At 42.4% G+C, this 18143-nt stretch overlaps 2 protein-coding genes across 2 annotated transcripts; one reads left to right on the top strand and one right to left on the bottom strand.

Moving 5' to 3' along the window:
* Positions 1-486: 486 nt before the first annotated feature.
* On the bottom strand, positions 487-7427 carry TRMT2A (tRNA methyltransferase 2 homolog A; the record flags this gene model as incomplete). Its single annotated transcript, XM_083874289.1, has 11 exons — positions 487-1023; positions 1331-1427; positions 1640-1756; positions 2241-2316; positions 2608-2730; positions 3203-3314; positions 3859-3974; positions 4212-4326; positions 5184-5365; positions 5846-5954; positions 6676-7427. The coding sequence occupies 11 exons, from the start codon at positions 7425-7427 to the stop codon at positions 741-743; spliced, it is 2082 nt and encodes a 693-aa protein (XP_083730415.1). The 3' UTR covers positions 487-740.
* Positions 7428-7926: 499 nt separating this feature from the next.
* RANBP1 (RAN binding protein 1) lies at positions 7927-17795 on the top strand. The gene is made up of 6 exons (XM_083874027.1): positions 7927-8024; positions 9831-9967; positions 11037-11194; positions 12902-13030; positions 14930-14995; positions 15930-17795. The coding sequence occupies exons 1-6, from the start codon at positions 8010-8012 to the stop codon at positions 16052-16054; spliced, it is 630 nt and encodes a 209-aa protein (XP_083730153.1). The 5' UTR covers positions 7927-8009; the 3' UTR covers positions 16055-17795.
* Positions 17796-18143: the final 348 nt, after the last annotated feature.

Below are 18143 nucleotides of genomic sequence, written 5' to 3'. Positions count from 1 at the left end.
CTGCACTGGCAGTGCCGTGTGAGGTGCTGGTGCTTTACAGTTCAGTTCTGGCTGGCAGTTTTCAGTGGTGAGGGCCTGGCTCAAGCAAAGTCCCCTCAGCTTTAGTGCAGGGTGTAGGAAACGTACAGCCTTTATTGTCTTGTCACGGATGCTACAGTCTGAGAGTAAGACTGACTTCAGCTGTGGAAGGTGTAGCATTTTTATTAGACTGAGTTTTGCTTCCTAATGAAGATTTTAGCAAGTCCATGAATTGATGGAAGTGTTAATCTTTACTTACTTACTGAGAAAACATGGCAGTTTTTACAGGGGGGCAGGGCAGGATGAAGTACTGACAGGTAGGTGCAGGTCCCTGTAGCAAGGTGACCTGCTCTGGGAATTGGGTGTGTGTGTCTCTCTCTCTCTATATATATATATATATATGTAGGCAAGAAGAGAAAAGCAGAATGTGGTCCAATTTTACATAACATCCTCTCCCTGGAAGTGTTCAAGACCAGGCTGGATGGGGCTCTGAGCAACCCGGTCGAGTGGAAGATGTAGTTATGAGATGATCATTAAGGTTCTTTCCAACACAAACCCTTCTGGGAATCTATGATAATGAAATTTATTTCAAATTAGGATGATGAAATAAGTTGGAAGCCTTACAGCTACTCTGTTGTAGAGATTTATTACCTGGATGTTACGAAGTGATGTTGCTGACACAGTTAAAAAGCAAAAGCAGTTTCTGTAAAGTCTCTGAGGAGTTAAGGTGACCCCTCTCCTGGAGTGCAGTCCCCGTGGCCAGCAGCTGCCTGGCTCCCCTCCCTGGCAGGGCTGCTGCCATCCAGGCCCTCGGTGCCACAGGCTGCTGCTGTGCCCTCGCTGGCAGCTGGGGCTGCTGCTGCAGAGCTGCCCTCGGTGTATTCCACCCTCTCAAAGAAGATGAGCAGCTCACAGTGCCTGGTCTGAGGGAACAGATCCACAGCCAAGGCTCTCACGGGCCGGAACGAGGCTCCTTTCACCCTGTTGGAAGGGGCCCGGCACAGGCTTGATGGGGAAGGGAAAGAAGGGCAGGAAGAAATGGATTTGCATTTTAGTACTGCTGCTCTTCTCTGAGAGGCTTTTCTTCCCCAGGCCTCAACTCCATGATAGGCTTATTCACTACCCCTAATATTTCCATTATGACTTGTGTATTGGGTAATACCATTCCAAGCCAGCTGCCCCAGCTCCCAGCTGGTCGTGGTGAAAGGTAATGTGGCTTGCAACTAAAAATCCAGCAATGGTCCCCCCTCCTCAAAAAACAGTTTTCTTCTTATCAAATTTAGTAAGTCAACTTAATGCAAGAAACACTCACTCCACAAAGTTATTCATTGCAGCTCTGGGATTGCAGGAGACGTAGATGAGCTTCTTCAGATGTTCAGCTCTTCTAAGGGCAAGAATTACCTTGGAATCTAGAAGATCAAAACCACAACAGCTGTTTACTGGTTCTGTGTGCAGCAAGAGCCTCACAGAAAAATGCCAGGTTCTACTCAGCATGAACAAAACTGCTGCAGTGTTGCTCCAAGCTATACCTGAAGCCTCCACTTAATTTATCTCTATGGTGTTTTCTTTGGCTTCCCACCCAACACCCATTAAGAGAACAAACCCTAACTGGTGAACTTACGCAGTCCCGCTCGTGGTGGATCTACAATTGTGATCACGTTCTGAGGAGCTAAAACGTTCATTAGGGAAGGAACAATATCTTCTGCCTTCCCACAGTAAAATTCAATATTACTCAGTTCTGTAAGTAAAAGAAAAGATGTTATCTGAGTACTTGTCTAGTCAAAGTAGTTTTCAGTTCTTCACCTTTGATATTAAGTTTTGATGCTTCAGAAACTCCACACTGTTTAGTCTACCCTGGAATCACTGTTAACTTCAGATCATTTAAACAACAGTAATTTGAGCACCTTCCATTACCTGGACTAAAGCAAAAGCTCACAAACACCAGCTATGTTACAGTTTTCTTTAGGAGGGTAGCTGTAGTTTTATCTCATTTTTACACTGAAATAAATGTTTTACTTCTCAATTTAAAAAAAAGCTGTTCAACTGGAAAATTGATCTCATAGGCAAACAAGGTATTTGTTTTCAACAGCGATTAAGTGTTTAAACGGGACAAGATCACTATCAACAACATGTAATTCCAGGCTGCTTAGATAAGGTAAAGAACAACTGGCTGTGCAACACTCCTTACCAAACAAAGGCCTCAGCATTTCAGCTTAACTCACCATTAATCTGGGCATTTGCTTTGGCGTCCTGCACAGCTTCTTGGCAGAGCTCAATTCCAATTACCTTCTTCACTCTCTGCAGAATCAAAGGAAAAAGATCCCCCTGTGGTCTGTATATGTGAATTTAACCATTTTTCACAGCATCAGCAATTAACAGGGACTAGACTCCTACCTGGGCTGCTCATCACAAGGATGAGCTTTCCTAATGATGTGGTAAAGCAGCTGCAGGCAGCTCAATTACAAATTAATTCAAAAAATTAAGATATAATCTCTTGCATTTCACATACATTACGTATTTTCTTCCCTTGCAGCCAGAATTAAAAATAGGTTAAAAAGTAGCTTCTATCCAGGAAGAGAAATTGCCAACCTTTGCCAAAGAAATCCCAATGGTTCCAGTCCCACAACAGATGTCCAGCACGGTGCTCTCCTGGCTCAGCTGTGCCCACTCCCCAATGGCAGTGTACAACACCTCTGCAGCTTGTGTGTTCACCTGGGAAATTAAGTTTCCAATAGATCTACTTCTTCATAAACAGTAAATATGTTTTAATGAGTCTTAGTAAAGCACGTTTTCTTGTTTGTAAAAAACAAATCATTATATATTAATGACACATTTTAAAGTGTTAGAAGGGCAGAAATAAGTTTTGGAAAAGCAAACAAAAATTATTGATACAAGACTCCTGAACTGTATTATTGCATGTTCAGTGCTACAAAAGGCTGCCATGAAAGAGGAGGAAAATGGTAATGAACTAGTAAAGAGAAAATGTTGTCTTCAGTGTGCTCCAATCAAGCCTACAGTCATTCACTGCTTTTACAGCCAGACATAACACTTACTGCTATTTAATCACACATAATATATAAAAGGTTAAATTTCTAGGTATGTAACACCTAGTTCCATGGCATTAGTCAAGCTCAGGAGCATTCATGCAGATCCAGTTAAATGAGCAGCTTCACATCATCCTTACTTGAAAAAATGCATGAGGAGAAATCCTAAATTTTAGGCCAAGGAGTTCTTCATATATGTACTTATCACCAGCCACATGCTCCAAAGGCAAGTCTTCTAGATTGGGAGATTTCCTGGGGGTAGGGGAGGAATGGGGAGACAAAACCAAAAAGAGAAGACAAACATGTTTGTTACAATCTTTACCAAAGCTGTAATCATCCTACAAACTGTAGTGCTACATCCTAAGCAGTAACATTTATCGTCTGCTCTTGGAGACTCTCCTTGGCCATCAATGCTCACAGTGTGCAAGGACCATCTCTAGATGAAGATGGTGTGAGCCTTCTCTCTATGGAGGATGGGGAGATTGAAAAATTCACATAAATAGGGAAGAAAGGTGGAAGTTACTTGATAATAACAAACATTCATCTACTGCAGTAAGCACTTCTATAGCTTGACAGCCAGCAGTGGCCAGTGGGTGAACCCACTGGAAGTCTTGCTGCCTTTATCCAGAGAATGGGAAATTTCAGGAGTCTCTTGTGGAAAAAGGTGGATAACTTCCACAAATTAGTAACAACTGCTGCTACTTCTATGAAGTAGAGAAAACAATGCTATGAAATTTGCAAATACCAAAAATCCAGCCACCACCAAAATACCCCAAAGCAAAGTCAACTCCCTCACCTCTGTCCTTCCTCCACAAAGTACAGGGAAGTGACACCACTGCTCTTTCCCATCCCTTCTGTGAAGTATTTTGCCAGAGAGATTTTCAGGTCAGCTAGCTCTTCTTTACTCAATTTCTAAAGTTTTCAGGTGAAAGAAGGGAGAGTAATGGCTTTAGATATGATTTAGTGTATGCTTTACATAAGAATATCACTTGTTCATTACCATGCATCAGATTAGTCTAAACAGAATTAGAGCAGTGAAGCAAGGTAAACCCACACCAAGTAACTCTTCTATTTCTCTTTTGCACAAAATCACACATCAGCAGTTGCAAAGCTGAGTGTGGGCTGCCCGTGACACAGAGTGTGACACACCTGAGGGTTGAAGTAGGCGATGGCCATGATGTGGCGGCCGCGGCTGGTGCGCACCGTCAGCTGCTTCCAGTGCCCTTCGTAGGTCTCGGGGCTGTAAACCGAGTAAGGAGTCGACCTGCAATGGCCACAACTCTGGTTACTTGTAATACAGGCAATTCTTTTCTTCTGTAACATTAAACAGGTTACTGAATCAAAAGGTCACTGTGAGAAGTGATGGGAAAAGTGCTGACTACAAAACGAGTTGTTTTGTCATTGATTTGTCAAAAGAAGAATGACTTCCAGCTAAAGACGACTGATGGATAATATAGCCTAAAGCAAAATAACCTCTCCCTCCTTCTCACAATCCTCTTACCCATTTTAACCCATGCAAAATTAGAGGCAAGAGGCAGCTTCTCACTGCATTCAGAGAATGACACAACTTTTGATAATGCTTTTGTTAGCTTCTCTGCCAAATCAAGTTCAAATCTTCCATCTTCATGATTCTTGAGGTTTCCATTTTTAGTGGATTTAAATGCTTTTTAAAGAATGCATCCCTTTTTCTAAAAAAATACTCTTGCTTTAATGTGCAACTTTTGGTTTATTCCTTTCCGTAGGATGATTCTTCTCCTCATCCACGGAAGCAATGGACCTTGGTTCAATAATTCCTCCTTTCAGAAGTGTTTTTCTGAGTGGTTCTTTGCAGTTACTGGAAGAAGCTCCTGAGCAACACACACTTTTTGCTGCAGACTTACACATGCCATTGCTTGCAATGAAGCTGTGTTCAGCTGGTACCTGTCCCCCACTCTGAGCAGCTCAGCAGGATCAAGGGAAAAGCTCCCCATGATCCAGGCACAAGGTGGAAACAGAATCACTGAAATTTCACACTGGTTTATCTTAGATCTTAAAGCTCAGAACAAACACTAATTCAATTTATAAATATTTTTGATTAAGATATCAAAACCTTTATGGATAACTCATTTTACTTATGCTCACCTTATGTAGTCTTGGAAAGCTTTTACTACTTTTTTGGCAATAGCAGGAATGTGAATAGTATCAAATGGCTCCACTACAGCACATGTACCACCCTTATATTTGCCAAGACGACAACCCACAGTTTTGTCTTCTTGATTTACACCAATCCCAATCAAGAACTCACATTTGTTGCGATATTCAGTCTAGATTTAAAATAAAGTGATGTAAGATATTTACACAGTATTTATTTGTACATGCCAAGTTTCTCCTGAAACCAATCCCACGTGGTTAAATGCATTAGAAAATGGACATTTAGCTCATATGGAAGATATTCATGGATTTTGATGTGTGTGAGCTAACAGTAATAATGAAAAAGTATTAGTAAATCTTGATATTTAAAAAGCGAAATATTGCCTCTGTTGAGGAATGTATTAGCTTACAACACAGGCTTGCAAGGACAGCAAGTATTCATTTTAAAGTTATAATAGCCAGTTATCAATTTCTCTGCTTCCTGTTAATATTTCCACACAGTATTTACATGGAAGGCAACAACATCTAAAATTCATCATTTTTTACAAGATGAAGTCGAATACTCATTTTGTCCACTGTCTCTCAAGACCAATTAATGAAGATAACCCTCAGCTCATTAACCCTGTTCCACACTTTACCTGAGATTACATTACCTGTAAGGGTGATGCTTTCACTCCCTCCAGTGGGCAACATAATTTATTAAACTTCTGCTTCTGTAGGAACAGCCAGGGTAATAAAGCTCTGTTGTTATTTCCTATTTCCCTGCCCAAAGCAGAAACAAAAAGTGTAAAGCACACATTTAGAAAAATTGAGGTCAAGAGTTGCACAAGACTTATTTTTTGTATAGGGCACAAAAAAAGGACCAGATTATCACATGGAAGAGTTTCTTCTGGAATTGTTTAACAGGCAAACCCTCTCCAACTTTGTAAGAGCTGTAACCTGAAAAAGTAAGGGTTAAATGTAGTTATAATGGTTATGTACTGGATTTATCAATGTACCCAGGCATGTTAATTAATGCCAGTTTTATCCAAGGCAAGAGACAGAAGTGATGCTTTGATCTCCAAAGACCAGGCATAAAATTCTGAGGGGATTTTAAAAGAGAAATTGCTAGTAGTAATTTGCCAGCTCTACAGACTGAGTCTCTCTTACACCATGTGACAAGGCCTTTTTTTTTACGGGCAGAAACATCCTTCTGCTTTATGGATCAACAGACTTTAAAGCCAATTTCCCTTCATTACGCAAATTTTTGAAGGTGACTAAGAACATCAACAGCAAGCTTTGTCAGATGGAACAGCTTTTAGGCTGTAGCATCACAGATTGTCTCATAATTACTTTGACAGGGGATCCCAGTTTTGACCTACCTCTAACTCACTTCAGTTTAGAGGTACCAATTGGTGTGAATTTATCTACTACACCCCATCATAAGGCCGAGGAGCCTCGCACACATCACATCACATCACATCACATCACAAACAGGAATTACTTTGTCAGCTTCTGCAACACTTGCTCGCACTCCTGCTTCTTCTGCTCCAGCTGCTGCTCGTAGGGCACGTTCCACAGCGGGGTCACCACGTCGGCGATCCGCTTGCTCAGAGGCTCCTCTCCGCAGGGAGCCGGGCGCTTCGCCTCGCCCTGCTCCGGGTCCTCCTCCCGCCTCCTCTTCTTGGCGATGGGGTCGGCTTTGGGCTTGGCCAGGCGCACGCTGAGCTGGCGGCTCTTCCAGAGCGCGCCGTGCAGCACCCGCATGGCCTTGTCCCGCTCCTCCGAGCTCTTGAACGTCACGAAGGCGAACGTCTGCTTCCCGAAGAGTTTTATCTTGTGAGGGTTGAGCCCGTACTTGGCGAGGAACTTTTTCACGTCGTTAAACCCGATGTATTTGGGCAGGTTCTGTATCTCGACTTTATAGATCTCAGAGGTGAACAAGTCTCCTTTGATGTATCTGTACACGTCGGGGCTCTCCGCGGAATCTTCCCCGCCCTGGCTGTCCGGCTCAGCGCCGTCTGCAGCCTCGGCCACAGGAGCCGTGTGGCGCTGGGGGTGGCAGCGCTCGCCGTCCTCCGCCTTGGCCCCGCCGTCCTTCGCCACGGTCCCGCCGTCCTCCTCCGCCACGGCCCCGCCGTTCTCCGCCATGCCCCCGCCGTCCTCTGCCACGGTCCCGCCGTTCTCCGCCATGCCCCCGCCGTCCTCTGCCATGGCCCCGCCGTCCTCCGCCACGGCCCCGCCGTTCTCCGCCATGGCCCCACCGGCCCCTCACACCCCGCGCACCTCCCGGGGCGGGGCCGCAGCCTCACGGACGGGCCGCTGCGAGGAGAATGAGAGCAGAGGAACAACCTGGTTGTTTTTTTTTAAGCGCTGCCCCTCAGCGCTGCCCCTCCTCGCGGCCGGGAGCACCGGCGGCCCGTGAACACATAAAGCCCAGCAGCTCACACATCACCGCTCCCCTCACGTGCGCGCCATCTTGGGCCGGGACGCGGGCGGGCGCCGCCATGGCGCGGGGGGTGATGGGAAAGGCGCCTGGGAAACGGGACAACAAAAACGTTTCTCGGGGGGCGGGAGGGGCCGCGCCGGGGGTCGGTACCGGGGCTCGGTGGCGGGGCCGGTACCGGGGCCGGTTCCGGGGACCCATGGGGGGGGATCGGTGACGGGGCCGGGGCGGGCGGCGCTCTGTCCGCGCCGGGGGCGGGGCGCGGGGCTGAGGGGAGCGGGCGGTTCCCATCGGGCCCTGCGGCGGCGCGGCGCGGGCTGCGGGAATGAGGTAAAGGCGGGCGGGGCGCGCGGCAGGAAGCGGCGAGCGGAGCAAAGCGCGGCGGCCGGGCCATGGCGGACACGGCGGTGAGGGGACAGCGCGCCGGGGCCGGGAACAGCGCGGGGGAGAGGGCGGCACACAGGGCCGGGGGGGAGAGGAACGGGAACAGGTGGGGCGCGGGCGGGGGGAGCCGAGGTCGGGCAGGGCCCTGGGGGGGGACGGACGGACGCTGGGCCTTGCCGGGGGCCGGAGGGGCCGCGCCGCGGGGCCGGGGGTTTGCGCCCGCTCCGGGCACGTGTGGCCGCTCGGGCCGGGCCCTCCGCCCGCCTTGGCCGTTCCCCTGAGCATGAGGGAGCCCGAGTGACCCGGGATCTTCAGGGTAATTCTTCTGCCCGTTTCCCTCCTTTCTTCTCCCCGCTCCCGCCCCTCCCCGGGCCCCGGCCGGACCCTCGTGCCGCAGCGGTTGCCCACGTGCTCCGTGTGGCGGCGGGGCGGGACCGGGCCGGGGTAACGGGGACCGGGCCGGGGTAACGGGGACCGGGCCGGGGTGACGGGGACCGCGGGCTCCCGTCTGCTGCCGGGAATCGTGTGTTTCTCGTGGTCCGTGTAATGAATTGCTCAGGCGCGGAACGGATGATGAATTGCCATGCGGGATGTGCTCCTTACACACATGGATACAATGTATAAAACTTTGGCTAACGTTTCTTTCCTGTTTTTTGGGAACAGATGTGAAGTAACACCTTTCTCGCTTTTTTCTTTTTCCATGCTGGAACACTGGGGACATAAAACTGGCGATAGCTTGTGTGACGTTATCGATACAACTAGATTTTATTTTGCACCATTTTTTACCCAATTTTCCCTTGCCCCCTCTTTTCTTTTGTTTACTATTTAGTAAAAACACACTGCTTTACTTCTGTTGCTTTATGCACTCACGGTGTATACCTGCTCTGTAAAGGACATTGTGAATAGAGCCTGTAAGAGTGGACTCTTCCATTTGTAAAGTAAAAATATTATTTAAATGTCTTCTATGTTTTTCCTTTCTGTTACTCAAGCAGCAACAAAAAAAAAAAAACAAAAAAAACCAAAAAAAACCACCCCAAATCAGTTCCCTTGACCTGAGATAGCTGTTCTGTGGCTTTGTTAAACTTGCATATGAATCTCCCTCCTAGGCTTGTGTGCTGAGTGATTCTTGGTAGTCCATATGTATGAAGTACTAGAGATGTTTATCATTTACCTACTAGTCACATAGTAAAAAACATTCTTATGCTTAATGAACGCTCTGACAGATTCCTAAACAACTTAAATAGAAAGTATTATTTTGGCCATTTACCTTTCACTTAAAGTTCTTTGAGGAGAATTAGCAAGAACCCTAAATTATTTAATGAGTATTACAGCTCATTACAGATATCTTTGACTGTGTTGACTGTGGGTGATTCTAATACATAAGTCAGAATGATGAACTCAGGATGCAGTGTGTCCCTTAAGCTGCGTTAGGTGGATGTCCTGTGGGTTTTTCCTAATTTTCCCCATTAACAATGGGTCATTAGGCACTAAGAAATAGCAGGGTTTTATTAGCATAAAACACATAACATTTGTTGAAGAAATTATTTTTCCATAACCAAGAGCTATTACTCCAAGGCCAAGCCTCTGCACAATTCATGAGTGGTAGGATTAAAACACCTTGCACTGCATGAGCAGCTTCTTGTTTCTTAGTGTAAATATACGTTAACTTAAAAATAATTTCTTTTCAGCTATAATCATATTTCTTTACTGTTATGGGGTATTTCAGTTACTAAGATCGAGTTGCTGAAAAGTCATAAATGTTTTAAAGACAGATGTGTGCACTTCAGGATTTGGGCACATAGCAAGTGTGTGTTTTCTTTTCTCCTCAGGAAGCACATGAGGAGCATGATACTTCTACTGAAAATGCAGATGATTCTAACCATGATCCTCAGTTTGAACCCATAGTGTCCCTTCCAGAGCAAGAAATAAAAACTCTGGAAGAGGATGAGGAAGAACTCTTTAAGATGTGAGTAAAGTATTTCTCACTGTTATCTGAATGTTCATTAGGCTTTAACTTGGCACTGTTTATAAAAAGCTGCATGAATTGCAGCAGTCTCTGTAAAAAGGGGTAATCTGACTTGGTTGGTCTGCACTGTGGTGGCAGAAATTGACTGGGGGGTGATTGATGTGGGCCCAAAAAACATGAAGTCTAGAACCATAGAAGGGAGCTGATAGTACAAATCTGGATTTAGCATTGCTTGCATTAAAAAAAGACAACAATTTAGGTAATAAATATTGAAATTGTGATCACAGAATGTGAAACAAGTTTGGGAGGAAGGGAGTGTGGTGCATGTGGTGTTGCTGCCATGCATCCCTGGGTGAAGGGTGATGTACAAGGTACTGAAATAATAATAAAAGCAACAGCTGCAGTACAGTATTGGGGCATTTGTGGCAGTTTCTGTCTGTTGTCTTCAACACAGTTTGTCCTTAGGTTATGCTTATTGTCAGATCAGGAGGACTTGATCTGCCTGAAGAAAAATGTAGTCTAAAGGCTTAGGAAGCATTTTGAATTTGATCCCTGATGTGCTTTGCTTTAAATAGGTTTAAAAAATTCTGCTTTTACTTAATCACAGAACGGTATTGCTCATCTGGAAAAGAGATTTGAGTTTTCCTTGTACAGATTCTGATAATAACTAAATTGATGGTCAATTTCTGACAGTGTGGTGAACTCTAACTATAGCAAAGCCTGTTAATTAGCTACCTATTAGAATTTAAAAGGTTGCCTGCACTAAATATGTTTATCATCCCATAAGAGTGTCCAAAACCTGCTGAATTTTAGTACAGTTATTATATAATTCCTAATATTTTATTATTAGATTTTAATTTATCATATCGGTTTCCGAATATGTATATTGAAGTAAAACAAGGGATCTTATTAAAGGAATTGTTTTCTTCTTGTGTGTGGCTTTTAAACAGAACTGTGCTGTTCACTCAGGTGTGATGTTTTAATAAATGTTTTGATACATGCAAGCTAATTATGCTCTAATAATAATTATTTAATACATGCAGGCTAATTAAATTTTCTGTTCTCCAAGGCGAGCAAAGCTTTTCCGGTTTGCATCTGAGAATGACCTTCCGGAATGGAAAGAGCGAGGAACTGGTGATGTGAAACTCCTGAAGCACAAGGAGAAGGGAACAATTCGCCTCCTCATGAGGAGGGATAAAACCCTAAAAATCTGTGCAAACCATTACAGTATGTTATACATTGCTATACTTATTCTTGATTTGAAAAATAAGCTTGTAGGATTTAAGTATGGTTGTCTCTTGCTCTCCATACAAGATTTCAGGCATCAAAAACCATGAGGTTGTTTGTTTTTTTTTTTAATTAATGGACAGAAGCTGGAGGTCTTTTCCTACAGACTCTGATAGTGCTGTAAGACTAAAGTCGCTTTAAAATTTAGCTGTGATAAAAAGGCATTATATGATTGCTTCCTCTGTGTGTGTGTGCTTTATTTTAATGATTAATAGAGTGTAGAACATGTAGGCCTTAATACTGTTTGGAATAAGAATTTAATGTATGCTGGCTTGCTTTTGTAAAAGAGTGAGAAAAATCATGATGTAATAATTTACTACTTTGAGCTAAATGTTTGAATTTCCAAAACTAATCCTCAACCATCAGAAAACAAAGACTGAGGTGCCAAGCAAATCTGAGTCTGCCTCTCTCTGCTTGTGAAATAAACTGAAATGAACATGTTATATTGGGCTGACTCATTCAAGAAAGAATCCTCCTTGAATTAAAAAAAAAAACCCCAAAACATGAAAGAGCAAGACAGACTTGAAAGTCAGCACAATTTACAAGAAGTGGACCAATTTGGTGACACTCAGATTTTTATATGAGGAGTCTATAGTGTTCCGTGGAGTTAAACTACATTTAATAAGTTGAAATAAGAAGTAGCTTAAAGCAAACCTCAAGAATGCCACCAACCAGCAGGAATAAACTTTTTGTTTAGGGAGACATATGTTGCACATAGCAAAACAGAATTGATGAATTTATAATATTCATGTCAAAATTTGTTTAGTAGTTGTTTTTTTTTTTCCTGGAAAAGCTGATCTCCATGTAGATTTGTTTATTGAATTTATGCTGACTCACAGTCAGACAAAAGAACTGTCTTCATTTTTGCCAAGCATTAAATGGAGCAAAATGTATTTGATCTCTAGATGTTAAAAATGCAGGGAAGGGAGTAGACTCTTGAGATTTCTCCTGAACTAGACAGGGCCCAAGGAGGAAAAAAAGCCCTGCTTACACTTTGCATGTCTGTAATGTAAAAAGTCTTAAGGTACTGTGGGAAGTAACATTTCAACTTGTCCAGTCAGTCAGGTGAGGTAATTGTAGTGTCTTGGAGGGACAGGGCCCCATTTTCTGTGAGGGAACAAGCAGATTGAAAAGACACTGTACACTTTGCAGCACTGCAGAATTCTGTAATATCTTGTAGTACAGCTTTAAACTGATGGGGTGAGGTAATTAACCTGATGACTAATTGAAGGAATAGTGCTTTTTAAAATTAATTTTGGTAGTAGTTTTGGTGTGCAGAAGAAGGAGTGTTGTTTGTCTGTCTGGATGCCTTTTCCTCCTAAATCATTTGCCTGTACTTCAGAGCTGTGCTCAGTGACTGCATCTCTTGGTATCACAGTCATCTGTTTGAAGCAAAAATTAGTTCTAACTCTTTTTCCCAACAGTAGTGAATCCAGCATTCTCTCACACGGTAATGGCCTTGCATAATTTTATTTGTCAGTGTAAGGAAAAATATATATGAACACCCCTGTGTTGTATTTATCCCAAAGTAATTCCATGTCAAGTGCTTTACGTAACCAGCAGCCCGTTGTCGCTGAGATTTATGGAGGCTGGTGTGGAAAACATTTGCTATTGTGCTCTGTACATCTTTTAATGCTTTTCTTTCAGTCACACCCTTAATGGAGCTGAAGCCTAATGCTGGGAGCGACAGGGCATGGGTCTGGAACACACATGCTGACTTTGCAGATGAAAGCCCCAAGCCTGAACTTCTGGCAATCCGATTTCTAAACGCAGAGAGTGAGTGGACTGGCACTGAACTTACACTGATTGTAAACTGCTGTGTTACCCTGCTTGTCTAAATGCTGCTGTAAACCATTGTTAGAGCTGTATCTCACCCCTGTATGGTAGTGTTAGCTAATTAATTTTTTTATCTGAGAGAAGTCTGTTAATCACTTAGCCATATCTGTTGACAAACAGTGTAGTAATTAGGTCTGCAGTATTATTTGTATAGTTTCTGCCCTAGGCACTTTTTTAACCTAAGTCACTTCATGTAAGTGTAATGCCAATTAGAATAAAACTAAAGGCAGTTAAGAGACTTGCATACAACTTACTTTCATGTAATTCAGGTACTCAGCTGTAGTTAAATTTAGATTTTTGCATTAGAAACAAGGAAATCCTGATCTAGTTTTCTGGTCTGTCTGCATTAGCAGAGCATCTGGGTTGGTTTTTCTATTTTTTTAATGAAGTATGTAGTATCTTCTTTGTTTTGATTAAATGGAACCCTCAGTAAAAAGTGCTAGTCAGACCCATCATACTAGTTGGTGGGTTTTTCTGGAGTGACTACACTGAGTTCCAGCAAAGTAACTCTAGTAATAGATCAGTTAGGATTAAATCAAAGAAGTGTTTGGAGGCAGAGGGGATTTATTTTGTTTTGCTGTTGGTTTGGTTTTTTTTTTAAAGAAGCAAAATGAAAAAGTGTTGCATTTCTTGCCTTACAATTTGCCAGACAGGTTTAGTGTGGTATGCTCCTTTTCTCCTTACATACTAGATGGATCATAAAGTGGTTGTATATTTTAACACTTGATGGATATGACTACATCAAGAAAGAATTTAGTATATCTTGCCTTTTTCCTTTGCCTTAATTCTCCAATGTCATTTTGTTTAGCCAAATAAACCTTTCTGGTCCACCTGCTTAGTGCTTGCTTCATGATCAAGTAGGAAATGAAAGGGTAACTATTTGCTCATCTCTGAAAAGTCTTTCCCTCTTTCTGGCAGAGGCTGTTCAGCTTATTGAATGTTCTGTCTTGAGGGACTAGTCCTTTCTTCCTGTTTGGCCTTTTGCAGTACTGACTAAGCAGATGATACAAGTTTGTCCTTCAGGTGTCTCTCCTGTTTGAGATGCTTGAAAAGGCATCGAAATACTTTCTGGACAAGTTACAAAGCGCCTTCAGAATTCCTGTGGGGCAACAGTGACCTCCTGTGGTCAGCCAGACGAGCCTGGGATACCAGGCTAGTACCACCTTGGTCATTCTGGTGTCAGGAAGCTCCTTGCCCAGTCCTTTGTTGCTTGTGTTACATGTGTAGAGACATTATTAGAATTTAATCAGCTGCTTGGAATGGTTGTTGAATCGAGTGGTGGCTTAGACCAGAACATAATGAAGATTATGCATTGTTGGCTCTTACAGTGAGGAATATCCCTCAGTTACAGAGTCTGAATGCTGTACTGGTGAAACAGGCATTATCTTCCTTTGCTGATGCTAAGAACTCCCAGTTATGGTCAGGTTGTGGAAGACTTTTAGGGTGTAACATAGCTGACAAGGATAGCAGTTCAAAGCTAATCTTCAGTCTTTTGCATACAGATAGTTGTATTAGCAGTCTCTGACATCATATTCCTATTCCTTTAGGCTACAGACAGCTGGGAGTTGCAATAACCACAAAATAGCTCCTGCTGGCATTACATTTTGAGTATTTTGCAAAATAAGCTGTTTTAGTAAACTTGCTGAAGAAGATGAATTGCTTTTTCACAAAGATGTGATTGAAGAATTTTGCATCTTGTATGATCTAGATTACTTCATAAGTCCCTACAAATTTTGTTTACACAAAGCTTCTCCTGGGGTATCTTTCTTCAAGATTAGAAGTATTCAGTGTTGTGAGGTGATAAAAGTAATGAAAACTTTTTTATCTTCACTGAAACAGATGCACAGAAATTCAAGGCAAAATTTGAAGAATGCAGGAACGAAGTAGGCAAGACAGCAAAGAAAGGTAAGACAGTCTCAGTGTACTTGGTGCCACATTTCTGAGCTGTGTGAGTGGTTACAGTGCCCTGGAGTGTTGTGTTCCAGCAGACTCACTCTGTGCTGAACTGCAGCCTTCAGTTCAGGTGCTTTTCTGTCTGCGAGAGTAAGAGCTCACAGGAGTGACGATGGCCTTCCTCGCTGTGGAAGGCTGTTACAGTTGCTGTTGGGACATGGCTGCTTTGGAGAGGCTGCCAAGGAAATATTTGTGGCTTATAATAATCAAATGAATTGTGAACACTGCAACCAAATGCTCTTTCTTCCTTCCAGGTCCCTTTCTCAAATTTCACAAATGTATATTCATGCAAGTATAATATTTAATGTTTTCTATAGTTATTAGTGTGTGAGGTTGTTCACAAGTCTCTAATAGATTATTGCACCTCCCTTTAGAATTGCCTTTGTGACAAGGTATCTCACAAATAAATAAAGCAAACATTTCTATCTTTCTTAAGTACAGACTACCAGTGGTCTGCAGTCAGCATTCTTCAAGATATTTAGATTGGAGTTTTCCAGTCATAGGAATTCCTATGCCCCAATTTCAAACTGGGGAACTTGACTTTGCCTTTTTTTGGTTAGGATGAGAAGAAGCTAAGGACTTGTCTGGATACTTTATTGGTAGCAGCACAGCAGGCCAGATGTTACACATTCCTCGGTCCCTGTGATTAAGCCCTTGTATAGTGATTAATGTATATGAGTGGTGTTTCTTGAATTCTGACATCTGAAGTAATTACTAGAGGAAAAGAAATGGAATGAGTCACTCCAGTGGTCAGTGAAAAATATCTTTATTTTTGTCCAATTCCAGCTGTCTCTCCCCACCCCCTTCACCCTCTATTTCTTTACTCTTTCTAACAGCAAAATCCATTACTGCCTGTATGTAATACTTTTCCTAACCAATCTTTTAGCAGGCACAGACAAAAATGATAGTGCTGATAAAGTTGCTGAAAAACTAGAAGAGCTTTCTGTAAAGGAAGAGAGCAGAGAATCTGAGAAGAAAGAGACCAAGGAAAAAACTGAAGAAAAGCAATAAAATCATCCTGGGCCTTGCAGTTTTTCCTTTACATTTTTCTTTTTCCTTTTTTATTTTTTTTTCCCTTCTTTTTTGTTGGTTATTTTTTTTTAATTTTTACAAGGGACTTTATATGGAACTGAATTTAACATTCACATTGTTTTTTCTAAGCTTTTGCCCTTTGGAAGGTGTCTTCAGAGAAATTCATTCCCCGGTCTTGAAAATGTACTGTGCTAACTTTCTTTTCCATAGTGGAAACACTTATTTATAGTCATCCAAAAGAGTGAATAAAACAAACTTGAAAACAGCATCAGGGGACAGAACTGAGTTTTCTGTATACTGTAAAGGCTTACGAATACACTTGTTTGATTGAGCTACATATCATCATTCCTGTGGATTAAGCAGGTTAACAGACTTTGTCAGCAGGGAAGATTAGGATTGCATTTGTGTTTCCTATATGGCTTCTAAACTGTAATCTAACAGACCTTTCACACCTGCTGCTGTGTGTACCTGAGCAGGGAATGTGCCTGTGCTTCTTGAAATGCAGCAGACTTCTGGAATCAGGCAATAAGAGCATTCCTGGCACACTGCTGCTGATGATCCATCAGACAGTGAAAATAAAGGTGGGGGACAAAATTTATTATGTTAAATTTGAGAAGCATTTTCCTCTCACAAAGCAAAATCTGTGCTTCCCCCCCCACCCCAAATTTGTTAATAGTACAAATGCTTGATTCTAGCAGAAAGCTCCTCCTGTTGTCCCAGATCTTCCACGGTGCTGCTTGCTGACTGAAGGCAGCAACAGCAGCCTGTTCTGCTGAGGTGTGTGCAAAGGAATCTGAGCTGTTTGAGTACCTTCCTGTGAGATTCCCCTTGCCTTTTTTTCCCCAGGCTTTTGGAGCTCATGTTTTTACAAACAGGAGGAGTTTTGAACTTCTCAGATGTTTGGTAGGGAGGCTGTCCCTCCTGGAGAGCAGCAGGCTGGAATTCACTTTGGAACAGTTAATTATGGTGCACATGCCTGAGGGACACCCTCCTTGCCAGAATGGGCAAATTGGTCAAATCTCTTCCCTGCAAGTGTTTTTTGTTTATCCGATTTCAAATTAGTGCTAGAGAGTAAGAAAATAAACTATAGTGAGCAATAAAATCAACACAATTATGTCTGATAGATAAATTGAATTTTGTTGTTAAACACTAATACAAGGATTGTGTTAGGATAGAGATGAAATTTTATAATAGTTTCCAAAATAATAATGAAAACTGGACAAAACTTGCTAAACTGTAAGCTTGAATGATGTTAACATGGGATAGCAAGACCTTTTTGTCTTCATAAAGAGGCTTTTAACTATCAGGTTCTGCAGTCTATGTGAGGAAAAAATATTTTTTAAAAATAAATTACGTCTTTCTTCTTAGCACTGTCTTTTGATGCTACAGTGAATGAGTCTTAAATCTGGAACTGTACTTAAGGTACTCACTTCATTCAAACAAAATAATTCCTTTGGTGTTTTGCACATTCCTCTTCAACTACAGCAGATATCAAAAGTCTGTTAATTAACAAAGATGGTTGAAAGGCAAAATAAAATGCTCTTTAGTGTTTCTGGTTTGGAAATAACAAGACAAAGCTATTTTGAAGTATTTAACATTTGAATGTAAAAGCCAAATCTTTATCCATGAATCGCTGTAAATGATCTGATAATGTCAAGCTGTGTCTAAATTGATAGAAATGACTTAAAAATTTCAAAATAAACTTAAATTTTCATTTAAAGGATTTGCTTTTTATTTTGAGAACTCTTACTTGGGAATGCATTTTTAGTCTGCAGGGGCAAAGTGATGAAGGCAGCAAAATGGGTGAGTTGCATTTCACTGTCAGACATTGAACAGAAGGGCAGGGCAGCATCTGAACGACTTAATTTGTCTTAGTATTAGTTATTGATGACTCCTGCTTAATGTTTTTACCCTCTCTTCTTCCCCTCTTACTTTAGCATGCTTAAATGACTTCAAGACATTTCCACTCCTGTTTAGGTTAATTGATCTGTGTTGGCAGTTCATGGATGGCAACCATCCTTCCGAGTCTGCATTCTCAAAGAGCAAAGTTAAGAGAGATATTCAGTAA

This window comes from Zosterops lateralis (assembly GCF_965231275.1).
Source record: "Zosterops lateralis genome assembly, chromosome: 17".
Classification (NCBI taxonomy): Eukaryota; Metazoa; Chordata; class Aves; order Passeriformes; family Zosteropidae; genus Zosterops; species Zosterops lateralis.
The sequence above is the reverse complement of the archived record's forward strand: the minus strand, read 5'-3'. Positions and strand labels throughout refer to the sequence as shown.